The sequence below is a fragment of the Paroedura picta genome, chromosome 10 (genome assembly GCF_049243985.1).
Source record: "Paroedura picta isolate Pp20150507F chromosome 10, Ppicta_v3.0, whole genome shotgun sequence".
Taxonomy (NCBI): domain Eukaryota; kingdom Metazoa; phylum Chordata; class Lepidosauria; order Squamata; family Gekkonidae; genus Paroedura; species Paroedura picta.
The window spans coordinates 46,970,829-46,984,465 of NC_135378.1; the positions used below are offsets into that span (position 1 = coordinate 46,970,829).

Genomic DNA, 13,637 nt, shown 5'->3' on the forward strand with positions numbered 1-13,637 from the left:
GTGGCACATAGAGCCTTTGGGCGGATTGGCAGCTAAAGCTGTTCCCTGAATGCTTGATCTGGCCATGGTGATCCACGCTCTTATCATATCCGGGTTAGATTACTCTAATGCTGCTATTGAGAACTATTGAAAATTTTCTTCATACTTTCCTGCTGTCAGCCTCTCACAGGCACTGCTTATGCCATTTTGCCATGGGATTTTTTTTTTGGGGGGGGGGAATGGTTAAAGAAAAGGCAAGTGCTATGACACTGAAGAAATATTAAAACTAGAACATAAGCTATTCAGTTAGAAAGACATAATTCAGCCATGAAAGAAACAGCTGAGAATGGTAAATAGCTGGACACATTATTCTTTAGAATTGCAAAAAAGGATGAATACTCTTGAATGAAACTGAACTCACAATTTCAAATTTAGCACAGTTAGTTCCTAAAACAGTTTGAATGTTGCCTTTCTTCTGACAGAATTGATCGCATTTCCTTTGCATTTTAGTCTTTTATTATTTAGTATATTTTTTGGCCCAGTTCATCACAAACATCTTTCACTACTGTTCCCTGGAATGATTTACATTTTCCCCCTTTTCCTCTTACTTCTAGGATGAAGTTTGCCCTAAAGCTGAGGAGGATGAAATCCAGCTATGTGTTTGGGCATCTGCTGTTAATGTAAAAGACAAATTCATATATGTAACTCAACCCACTTTAGACAGAGTGCTGATTGTCGATGTACAATCCCAAAGGGTTGTGCAGGTAAGTTTCTATTAGACAAAGTACTTGAAAACATCCCAGTAAGTGTATAGTGAGGACAAGATGCTGACTTCTCCTAAAATAAGAACATACCAGGGTTTATGAAATATATTTTCCTCAAAAAGTACACATTTGCTGAATCCAAAATGTACTTCTTCCATGGCTCCAACCATAGTGCATCAATCTGGAAAAAGGAAAACCAAGTAACTAGAAATTATCCAGTCACCATCAAGAACTACAAACTGATATCAGCTATCACTCACGATAAGGCTAACTCTCTCCCAGCCCCCCAAAGGCTTCCACGGTTATATTTCATGAACCAACAAAAATGATTTGTGGTCAGACATGTCCACCCTATCCCATAATAGCAATGACAAGCTCTACCCTTTGAGACTGGTATGTCCATAGAACGTGTTATCAGGCTGCTAAAAATGGATGCTATTAAGAACTGCTATGACACCAGGGAATCATCTTCAGCTTAATTTGCTTTTAAGCAGCCAATGGCAATTCCTTCTATAGCATTTGGTGTTAATTAGTGTGAGACAAAGGACAGTTGACCTTCATTACTTATTGATTCTGTCAGCATGACAGCCTGTGCAAAGAGGATCTCATGATATTAATATTGTTTGTTGTTGATAATCAGTTACTAAATTATGCTGAGGGTTCAGTATATATCATCTGAATGAACATATGCTTAGCCTGATTGAACCTGCTCTGTAGAAAGGGACAGAGCATGGTATTTTTCTGTGTTCCATTCAGGCTCAATGGCATTGATGTGGGAAAAAGATTGGGGAAAGTTATCTATCACACAGCAGCTGTATGAACACGTCAGAGATGCTTTAGGCTGATCCTGCACTGAGCATGGGGTTGGATTAGATGGCATGTATAGCTTCTTCCAACCCTATGAATCTATGATTCTATCAAGTAATATCTGCAACAGACCTGTATGGTGTATAACAGCTCAAATGAATACAGCCCACTAACTCGATATTATAGCTTGACAGTTCCTCTTCTATTTTTCTGATCCCTGAGAAGTAGGAAAAACAAATATTGCAATGAGCCATGATATGCTGCAATACATTGTTGGTGGCTGTGTTTGACTTGGCAGATCAGAGGTCATGCAGACTCAATCCCTTAAAACACATAAAGAAAAAATGTTACATGCATATTCCAACATTTCACAATATGAATGCTGTTAAGTAATAAACTCACTGTCTTATGGGTCTTTAGTATGCTCAAGTAGAGCTACAGAAATAAGGCCTGTGTATCTAGGCCTATGGACATATATCAATCATACCTCGCTAGAAACTGTCCCAGGGGCAATTTATCCTTGTTCTTTATGACAGCAGGAGCAGGTCCCGAATACAAGGCACTCAGATCTATATTATAAATTCAAAATGTAGATTGTGGGTAGTGATTTGAAAAATTACAATTGTTGTTATGTGCGAAGTCGTGTCCGACCCATCGCGACCCCATGGACAATGATCCTCCAGGCCTTCCTGTCCTCTACCATTCCCCGGAGTCCATTTAAGTTTGCACCTACTGCTTCAGTGACTCCATCCATCCACCTCATTCTCTGTCGTCCCCTTCTTCTTTTGCCCTCGATCTCTCCCAGCATTAGGCTCTTCTCCAGGGAGTCCTTCCTTCTCATGAGGTGGCCAAAATATTTGAGTTTCATCTTCAGGATCTGGCCTTCTAAAGAGCAGTCAGGGCTGATCTCCTCTAGGACTGACTGGTTTGTTTGCCTTGCAGTCCAAGGGACTCGCAAGAGTCTTCTCCAGCACCAGAGTTCAAAAGCCTCAATTCTTTGACGCTCGGCCTTCCTTATGGTCCAACTTTCGCAGCCATACATTGCAACTGGGAAGACCATAGCCTTGACTAAACGCACTTTTGTTGGCAGGGTGATGTCTCTGCTTTTTAGGATGCTGTCTAGATTTGCCATAGCTTTCCTCCCCAGGAGCAAGCGTCTTTTAATTTCTTTGCTGCAGTCCCCATCTGCAGTGATCTTGGAGCCCAGGAAAATAAAATTACAGTAAGGTGTATTAAAATGCAAATGCATTACAACAGAAAGAATGTGCAAACTGGATAGTGAACTGCAAATATTAGAAACTTAAACTTCTTGAAAAGTGTTTGCTCTGATTCTGTATGCCATGGCATATAAACTTCTGTATACGTATATTAGGGGTCTTTATTTGGCTAAACCAAGCCAAAAAAATACTCCAAAAATATTTTAAAGGTATATGAGCTGATTACAAATTCCCTGTTCTGATCAGTAGCCATAGCTGAGCCTAATAGAAGTCATTTTCCCCCTGCTTTTACATGGTTATATTCAGATTTACTATTTATTTTTGTATTTATTATTTAGATTTTTATCCCACCACTCTCTGAAGACTCATTGCGGCCATGTGGAACTCTCATATCCTGCCGTCCCAGCTGATGCTGTTAGATCTGCCCAAGCCAGTTAGAGACCCTCCTGCTGCATGCAGATCCTGGGGACAATGTGATGGGGAGAGACCTCCACACTGCATGCAGATCCTGGGGAACAGCTTCCACCACAGCAGAAGTTCTCCTAGCTGGGTCTGCATGCAGTGGGAAGAGACCTCACTACTAGACATAGATGCTGGGGAAAGCATCTGCTGTGGTACAGTTTAAGCCATACAATTCACATACATATATACAGACCAATATAACCTTATTTCTATGTTTCCATTGTATACAATTCTAAAATATTTTCAGCCTTTCTGACTATAGACTAGGAGGCATAGAAGCTGGTCAACTGTGAGCAGGTCCTGCCAATCACAGATAGGTAGATAACTATAGTTTCTATTCTCTGAGTAGGGTGCTAACATTATATTTCAGAACACAAAGAGTCATCTTAGAGTTCATTTTGGAATGAAAATGTTGCACGTTATGAAGTATAAATGTAACTTTTCTTCAAGCAGCTGTGCATCTACTTCATGAATAGGCATTAAACAGTTGCTAAAAATGCTACTGTCATCTTCATAAAAAGAAGCAAAATCTGAAACCAGCGGAAAATGTCAGGCATGGCTCTATTAAAATTTCAGTCCTTACCAGTTTTCCTAGTGCTGTCATACTTCTTAATAACACTGGAGCTTATTAATTTGTAACAGATGGTTGTGCATCAAATATATGTTAAACTTTTAATATCTCTTGATTTGACAGGTTAATATAATGATAATTTCAATGTTATCTGTCATAATATGCAGTCATATATAAAAAAGACTACTGTACATTTTGAATTATTTGAATCATTACTGGTTTGGAAAGAGATGACAGCTGCCCAGCTCAGTTGTTTACATTTAGCAGAATGTAAGATAACCAAACATAAGCAACATACTTTAATTTATTTTTCAGCATTATACTCTATCCTGCTTTCACTTATAATGAATCTGTAAGATTAGTTAGGATTCATCAAGACATACTGACATGCTCAAGGCCACTCTGTGAGCTTTGAGGTTGAGCTGGACCCACTTGACGGATGAGAAAGCATGAAGAAGTAGATACCAGTAGCTGGAATTAGAATGTGCCCAAAGAACATGACATAGTATCTAAGATTAAACCAGTGAAACAACTTTTGAGTCCAGCATCACCTGGACAGGTTTATTTGAGCTAGAAGCTTTCATGTGCATGCACACTTTTTCAGATACTGTGAAACATAATTTCCTCAATCATTACATATTGGTGGGGGGATTAATTAACAGGAAGGACTAGCTAGAGTCAAGATGCATGAGTAACTGGGTGATTTTAGCTGAGATTGGATTAAGGCAGTTGTTCAAATCTGTGAATGGCAGTAAATCAACACACAAATACAAGAGTTAACAGACCGAAGCAAGAGTGAAGTTGGAGTCCAGTAGCAATCCCAAGTTCAACTCTTGGTACAAACAAGAACTGAGAGGTTTAGCAAGTGCTGATGTATGCGCCTTCAGTTACATTGAAACAGATTACCTTAAAGGTGGGGGGGGGGGTTAGCTGCCAGGAATGGCCAATGAGAGCAAAGATACATAAATAACTCAACAATAAATACAGCTAAGATAGGAATAGCACATATGGTGAGAAATGTAGATAGTTATGAAATACAGATAGTTATACAGATGATAAAGAAATTAACAACAGATGTGAGAACTAAATGAATCCAGTGCCCGCCGCCCCCCCAAAAAATACCAACAATGTTCAATTTTGGGCATGTGAGAAGTGAGTAATTTAGCACATGTAATGAGCTAAGAAGTCAACATCCCTATTAAGCCCAGAGGACTCCACTGTCCTGAGTTTTGTCATAATTTATAATACAGCAATTTACTGTTCCAATCTGTAAGTGCTCTAAAATCTTCCCTGACAGTATATAGTTCATCTCTCTGAGTTACAGCTAATAAATTGCTGCACATTTCCTTCATGGGGAGAGGCAAGTGTGTGGTGCATTTCCCATCTGAGTCTTGTACAACTCTGATCATTATTCTGTACTTTTGTTATCATAGAGAGCAGCGTTTCTTTAATTACATTTCTGAAAGATACTGTTAACAGTATACTGACAGCAAAACTTTGGGATAGAAGCTCCTGGAGTTTTTACATAGTGACAAACAAATTATTTATTTACTTAATTGCTGTGAGCATCCCCATAGAATCTGCTCTTAGACATAGTTCCCCATATAGACAACTTTTTTTGGGGGGGTGGGGGTTATTATAATAATACCATCTTCTTTCTTGTTTAAAGTGCCCCATGACTGCCATTTCTGTGGCACTGATTCTCATGATGAGCACACCTCTATCCAGCAGTAGGCAATCATAGACAAAACCTCATGGCAGCAAACTATCTTTACACTCGAGAATTTCCTTTCCACCTTGTTCCGCTTTAATTGCTTAACATCAGTGCTACTGGGAGGGAGAGAGTTATACTGTGTTCCTGCCAACTGAAGTCAGTTGAAACAGTGGAACAGGTGTTATTAAACTGCCTATTTTACATGGACATTCATTCTACATATCTCATCCCATTCTATCCAAGTTCCCAGGAAGATCTGATAAACTCTATACGTATCTCCTTTTGGAAACCAATCTAATGAGACCACCTCTAAAGAGGTCAAATTCTGTGCTGAGACCTTGACCATAAGTAGATATTCCAAAGCCTTTAATAACTTTTTTATCTATAATCACCTATATCTATAACACTATGTTTTTTACTCCTTATATATTAATTGTATATGTGTATGTAATCTGCACTGAAAAACTGCTTGGTTGATCTTTGATTTTAATAAATGTTGAAATGAAATGATGGACAGAGGAAATAATTAAGTTGCATATAATTTTTCATCTTGCTAGCCCCGTAAGAAAACTGGGTAGCTGGTAGAACATTATGACAAAATGTACTGAAAAAGTTGTTAGACATGGAAGAAATATCAGTCACTGCCATTTTATTGATACAATCTCAGTGCTGAAGTATAGGTAATTTCAAGTACTTTGGCATTTTAGTGGAAGAGTTGTCTCAGTATTATTATGTGTAAGATCATAGAAACATTCCTGCTCTCCTTATCATGTAATAATATGCTATTGTATTCTTTTTGCAAGCACTAGAAATTCTTCTTTCATTTAGACATGAACCTTTAAATATGTATGTCCTGTATATGAGGCATTTAGATTCTGAGCCAGTCCAGCTGATAAGAACTATTTATTTTTGCTTTCCACATCAATATCTTAGCAGGAAAAAGTCAAGTATGTGCATTATTCAGAAGGTATATATGTTTTTGTCCCTGTTATTACCCCCCCCCCAAAAAAAAACCTGCCATGACAGCAACTCTAGACGGTGTCACACACACATACACACACACAGAAAATCTCATCATGCTTTAAATGCATGCATGGGAAAATATTGACCAATTTCACATGGTAGTAGCCAGTTCATTGCAATAGGGCATCATGCCCCACTGCTTCCTGTTTCCCCATGGGGAGCCTATTTCCATGGTGTACATTGTCTGCCCTAAACTTCTGTATCCTCATAATGCAGCTGGAGCGGAAAGGTGGATATGGCAGGGGATTATTTGTATAAAGGTGGTATTGAATTACAACACATTCCCCATTCAGTCCTGTGATGAGGCACTGCGGAACTGTGGGGCATTTTCTGTTTCCTCCAGGACATCCACACAGGCCTGCAGCTGGATAGGCCTTGTTGGTCCCTGCAACAGATCAGGGAATGCAGAAACATTAATGTTCCCTTGCTGCAGGGCAACAGAGGGCCTAAAATGCACCAGACCCAGGACAAGGCTGGGCAAGCACCAAGGTCGTGTGGCAGTGGGGATTAGCCCCACTGCCATATGGGTGCTGTCCCAGCCTTTTCCACCTGTGCAGAATTGGTCATAGTGTTCTAAGACATCTATCATTTTAACTTAATCAAAACAATTGCAAGCACTAGACAACTGAGCCATATCATCTTTTTCATGAATAGTGTAGGAATAAATCTATTGTCCTAGTATAAGCTTCAGCAGTTGTTTGGTGCTTTACACTTATCAAAGGATATCTTGAAATTTACAGAGTTGGCATTCACTGTGTTTTTTGCATGCTTAAAACTGAGGATTAATAAATCTAAATACCCATCTCAGGATCTAGTATATGGTTTTTAGAAACAGTTTTGACAATAACAGATAGTACCAAGCGCCACCATAGCCAGAGGAAGAAGAAGAGTGAACAAAGGGAATTTATTTAAAGAAGGAAGAAAGAAGTATACATAGCAGCCAGCAGTCTTGACTGATTTATCTACAGAGTGATATCTATTCTTTTAACCCAAATTAATACTGAGCTTTAATTTGGCTGTGTGAGGCCCCACCATAGGTTCAGATTGTGTTTAGCAAGGTACTACAAACATTTAAAAAGTGGGTGGGTTGATTCCTCATACAGTGGAATCAAGCAGAAAGTAACCTATGTTGAAGTTCTAAGTGTCCATTGTAGGCAAAATGTAGGTAAATGTAGGTAACCTAATCTCAGAAGGTAAGAAAGGTTGACCCTGGTTAGCTTTTGGATGGGATACTTCCAAGGAAGTCCAGAGTTGCTACTCAGGGGCAGACAGTGCCAAACAACCTCTGGAAGTCTTTGGCCCTGAACACCCTGCAGGATTGCTATAAGTTGGCAGTGACTTGATACTTTCCACTATTTACACTTAAAGGACCTCAAGTTCTAGATATTGAGAAAGACATTTCTTTTTCTGAAACCCCAAGAAATCACAAACAGTCAGCCTGGATAATGCTGAAGAAGATGGACCAATTACTTTACTACTTTCCATGTACTTTAATACTTTCCATGTGCCATTCTGTACGACAAGTCACCTCTTAAAACAGGAGCCGATTGGCCTTGACTGGAGGGTATTCCACCAATAGGAAAAGGAAGTCTGATGGATATGGCCAGCAGCTGTCAATGAAACCAAACTGCCTTTTTCCTATTGGTGAAGGAAAGAGATTGCAAGGGAGTTCCAATCCTTTCTTCAAGGCAATCAGCTAGCCAGATCCACCATCCTGCTGCTAACACAGACTGGGGGCGGGGGGCTGGAGCATGCCTGTCTACTACCCCCACCCCTGTGACAGACAGCCTCCTTCAGTGGCCCTGAGTGGGGCAGGCACAGTTTCCCCATCCTTCTCTCCCTCCCTTCTGCCAGCGTGAAGGCTGTAGTTTTCACCTCTGCTCTCTGTCCATTCTCGCAGCCAGGTACTCACAATGCAGGCCTGGCAGTGCAGGAAGCCCCAGAGCTTGGCAGTGAAGGCAAGGAAGGCAGGAAGGCTGAACAGGCACTGGGAACTTGTAATCCTCCTGGCAGGCCTTACCATGCCCCTAGCCCAATCCAGCTCCACCAGGACAGAAAGGAGAAGGGACATGGAAGGGGGTGGAGGAAGGTGTGCCAATGCAGGCAAAGGTTGCACCTAACCAACTGGTCCTTCCCCCAACCCCAGTCAGCATCCCCTTACCTTCTCTCTACCACCTTTACTCTCTGGAGAAGACCTTCCTGGGGGCATTGTGCAGCTTACACCCCCCAGTTACCACCCTGAGTAGGCTTCCTCTGTAGCCATCCTGTTTCCTTTCTGGATACACATGTGCATTCCTTATATGTGTCAATGCTTATGAGCTAGCACATTCACATGCAATGGGTTTCACTACTAGTTTTCACATATTCAAGAAAATATTTAATGAGGCATTTTCCACATTTATTTGTTGTGGTTATGCCTATAATTGTGTTAAAAGAGCATGTAGACAAGCGCTTGTGTTTAATATAACGCTACCACCTTTCTCATCACTACTTAGTGCATTTCATATATATATATATGAAATACATTGAAATGCACTTCCTGGGTGTTACTGTATATTACTATTTTTCTGTCCTATTGTTCAGTTTAAGTGAAGGCTAACTCATCAGAGGAAAATGATTTTTTTTTTAATTTTCTTTTCTCATGAAAGCCTTTTAAATTTAAACTTGTACTAAAATGCAGGAAAATCATCCCCTAAGCATTTGACTATGATTGATTCAACTTTGGAAAAGTCCAACTGAGGGAGAGGTTTCCAGCTTCCCTCCCGCATCATTTTTGCCCCTGCAAATGAGCACAGGGGAGGGGGCTGGAGAGAAGCCTGAATCCTCTTCCTCCTTCACAATGCTTTGGAGCTGAACAGAGCACTATTAAAGTAAGATGCCCTGTTCTTCTGCTCCAACCCATGAAAGATACAGCTTTTACAGCAACTTCACCTAAACAGGTGAGAATTAAATTTGGTTGCTTATTCTTATATGCTGTGAGAGGGGTCAATGAAAAGTGATTGTTTCAAATGTTGTGCAGCTTGCAGTGCCAAAACTATTGATTTGAGTACCAAACACACACACACACACAAACCCTTCTGCTTTTTTGAACAAAGAACCTGCTAGTAAGCAACTGGGCTATGTTTGCTCAAGAAGAAAAGCAGATTTTACTTTAGAGGAAGCAGAGGGTTGGTTTTTTGTTTTGTGTTTTTTTGTAACACCTCAGGAGTACAGTTAAGTATCACCAGTGGTCTCAGTCAGCCATTAGCACATTACCTTGAGAATCTACATCATTACTTTAAATTAGATTCACTTAATTAGCCAGCTGGTACTCTTCTCCTCAAACTGATAAACAAGCTGTGCTGCACAGTTGTATAATGATGGGGCCAAAAAGTACAGGAAATCTCTGTGTTTTTTAAAATAAATAAATTATATATATATATATATATATATATATGTATGTATGTATGTATGCATGTATGCATGTATGCATGTATGCATGTATGCATGTATGCATGTATGCATGTATGCATGCATGCATGTACATGTACATGTATATATACAAAAAAAATTGTATATATATATATATACAAAAATAGGAAAATACTCCTGAGAGTTTTGCATGCTGCCACCGCTTCTCATTGCAATAGGTTAAAGTCTGGATTATCCTGCTATTCTAAAAATAAAAAGAACAGAAACACCAGTGGAAAGCACTAGGCACTCTCACATTGCTAGTCTAACTTTCTTCATAATCAGCCAATAGCATCCAGAGACACTTAAGTCTATCCTGCCCCTGACTATTATGAAATCCCTCAGTATACTTTTTGTAGCACAATTAATGATAAATTATCTTCCAGACAATATGCGCACTGACTAGAGGATATCTGGTAAAAAGGACTGCAATTATTTTTACCCCGATTTAATAGCCTTAAAATAATATATTCTACTAAAAAAACAGGTAAAAATAGGAGCAGTGTTATATAAGTTTCCTTCATTGTTGATAATGATATTTTTATCTCATTTAATTTATTCATCAGAGAATAGTATTAGAGAAATGTGATTGCTGATTGGGGGATTTGGCAAATTCCTTTTGAGCAGCAGAAAGGACATGCATCTCTCTCCAGGTGAATCCATGGTCAATCCACTTTTCTCTCTTTAATGAAAAATTCAAACCCAAAAAAGTTCTCAAATGAAGATGAACTGTGGTCAGAATGGTTAACAAATGCTCGACTGCTCACCAATTTTGTCCCCAGAATTTCAATAGTTGTGTTTTGCGACAAAATGTAATTAAATCTAAGAGTGGATATATATCGATGTCATGCTGCTCAAAAATAGGCAAAGATCATTGTTTCAGCAAAGGGCTCCACCTTCAAATTAGTCTGAGGATGATCTCAGCAACTGACAGCCTAATTTTGGAATCAGCAAGATAACTTTATTTGGGCATAATTTTTTGCCCAGTCCTCATGTAATATTAGTGCCACTACAATCAAGTTGAGGCTAATTCTTTTCTTGCTTCTTCACATGCCACAGGCTGTAAGTACAGACCCAGTACCAGTGAAACTTCACTATGACCGATCACATGATCAAGTGTGGGTGCTGAGTTGGGGAAGCTTTGATAAGAACTCTCCTACATTACAGGTCAGTACTCTTAAGTTTGCACATTTGGCTCATTGTACCATCCTGTGGGTAGTATTTGTTTGACTGTGGGTAGTGTTCGTCCTAACACTGAAAGTTCCATGAACAGTCAAAGCATTCTTGTCAGGGAGAATTCCCTAGACGGTTTCCTCTGGATGCACGAAGCTTCAAACTAGGAGGATCTTTTTACACAAATGTACATTTTTAAACATGGGACTTCCCTACATGAGACTTCTCTCCATGTTCATTCTCTTGCAGTTTCCGCATGAATACCAACACTTTTAGTTCTAAATGAACACTGTCCAAAATGCTCCATAAGTGCCTTGTATGTTGGGTTTGACTTCTTTGCTTTGGCTCTGGTGCAAAAAGAGAAAGAAAGCTCCACACATTTATACTAATTAGCCCAGTATTTTTTTATGTAGAGTCACAGCAAAATCAGGTTTAGATGTAGCCGCCAAGGTGTGTATACCGTTTCCTGCATGGTCTTCCTATGATATTGCTATACCATCTAAACATTTGCTGACTGAAAGCAACAATTAGTAGCACTAAGTCATCACCATTGCATTTGTTGTCCATCTGGAATCATGACTGCTGATCATATAAAATTGGCTTGGCATTGGTGCTTCGAATACCACAGCAGTGTTTGGAATGAACCTATAGAAAGTGGCTTCACTACTGCTGAAACATCTAAAAGGCAATTTAAATCTAAAGAGATAATATCCCAGATTTGAGCATTTGAAATGATGTCCATAAGTGTATTTGTTGCTTACTATGAGCAATAGTGTAACTTGTTGTACTGAAAATAGTTCATCTTCGAGAGGGCTATATAATCCAACCAATGCAAAATGATTTCTGATTGTATGGAACTGCTGTCTATCTTTATGTATTATAGCAAATTAACAAAATGTATCATTTACTCAATACAAGACTTGTATTGTATTGAGAAACAGGTAGGCATTGCATCTTTATTATACCTTGAAAACAGTTTAGATTGACTATGAATTTATTTGTTTCAGAATGGGAGATAACTATCAACCTGATAGCAAAGGGCAGAAAAGAACATGTTTCGGTAGATGGGCATAATTCTGAATGCAGGTTGTAGTGTGCAGCCATTGATAATGACTTAGTAAGGGAGAATGTTTCCAGTGAATAGTAAACATGCATTGTTATTGAATGACTCTGTTATTGATCCACATTTCAAAATATGTATATGTCCTTGGTGGGAAAATGGGCTAGTGGGCATACTTTGATTTAAATCATCCTTTGTTGCTGTCCTGTAAAGCTGAGGTGTGAGGGGAGGAGTATACAGTGACTACTGTGTCCTTGAAACATCCAAAATTTGTGAGATTAATGAATCCAAAATTGCTACCTCAGGCACTATTTTTAAATATGGCAATGCAATGCAATGCAATGCTGGGCAAAGTCTTAATGGGAAAGAAACAGGTTAGTCAGGAAATATTGATGCATCCACCATTAAGAAGTTCAGGTTTGTTTTAACTCATTGTGGGGAGAGAGCCAAATTATCCACAATGTCTAAATACCATTTTAAAGCTGCAGCATGAAAAAGGGGTGGCACTGTATCATGTCTAAAATCCAGCATCCACACCGAGACACACTGGGTACAGATTTTTATGCAGTCTGAATAACACTCCCAAATTAGGTCATTATATAATTAACCACTCTATACAAAGTTAGATAAATATTTATCCAGTCAACCTACTTATTTCTTTAGTCTTGTTCAATCTTCAAGCACCTGGTGGGGGAGTGTCTTCCCTGTCCGGGCTGGCTTCCAGTGATGTTCCCCTCTCCCTGCAGTTCACTCTCTATTTCTAATGGCAGGATGTTTTACAAGAGGAAAAACCCTGATGGTTACTCCATCAATATGCTATGAATGTCTGTGCGATAAAACTCTACACATTGCATTGCATGGTGTTGACATACAACTTGAAACAGGAATTTTTCATTTGTCTCACTGCAAGGACGGGCTCCTTTGTCACCAAATTTGTTTTCCATCACAGCAACCTGGGATAAACCTGGGCTAACTCAAAATGCCAGATGCTAGTGAGCAAGCTCCTGAGTTGTCTAGAATACTTTATCTGATCAGATGTTAAGGAAAAACGGAACAAGAGATGGAGATACAGAGGAGATACATAATGGGAATCTTTCTCAGCTTACTACAGTGTCAAACGGAACAGAGGAAATGTTTTGCAGTTGTAATTACGTTAAACTATTCAAGGTACAAATAATCTCTCACACAGCACCAGTGGCTGCTGAGATAAAGAAGCAATGCCTACTCTAACTTTGAGAATAGAAAAACCAGGCAGAATTCTGATCCTTCTTTAGCACTAATCAGATAACACAGCAGAAAGACAGAAAGCAGTAAATATTTTTAATATAAAGAATGACTACTATTTTCTTCTGTTCTGTATCACAAGGGCCCATATGTTATGATTCTAATTATGCCTGGCTTTTTGTAGTTTTAAAGC

The 13,637-nt window shown here is 39.3% G+C and overlaps 1 protein-coding gene across 3 annotated transcripts in view; it reads left to right on the forward strand.

The window, feature by feature from the left end:
- The window catches only part of FSTL5 (follistatin like 5), a 437,209-nt gene that overhangs the window by 395,378 nt on the left and 28,194 nt on the right, over nucleotides 1-13,637 (forward strand). For all 3 annotated transcript variants that reach the window (XM_077299983.1, XM_077299982.1, XM_077299984.1), the window contains 2 exons: nucleotides 594-743; nucleotides 11,047-11,154. In XM_077299983.1, coding sequence (XP_077156098.1) covers nucleotides 594-743; nucleotides 11,047-11,154 — 258 coding nt within the window. The remainder of the gene's footprint in view (nucleotides 1-593; nucleotides 744-11,046; nucleotides 11,155-13,637) is intronic.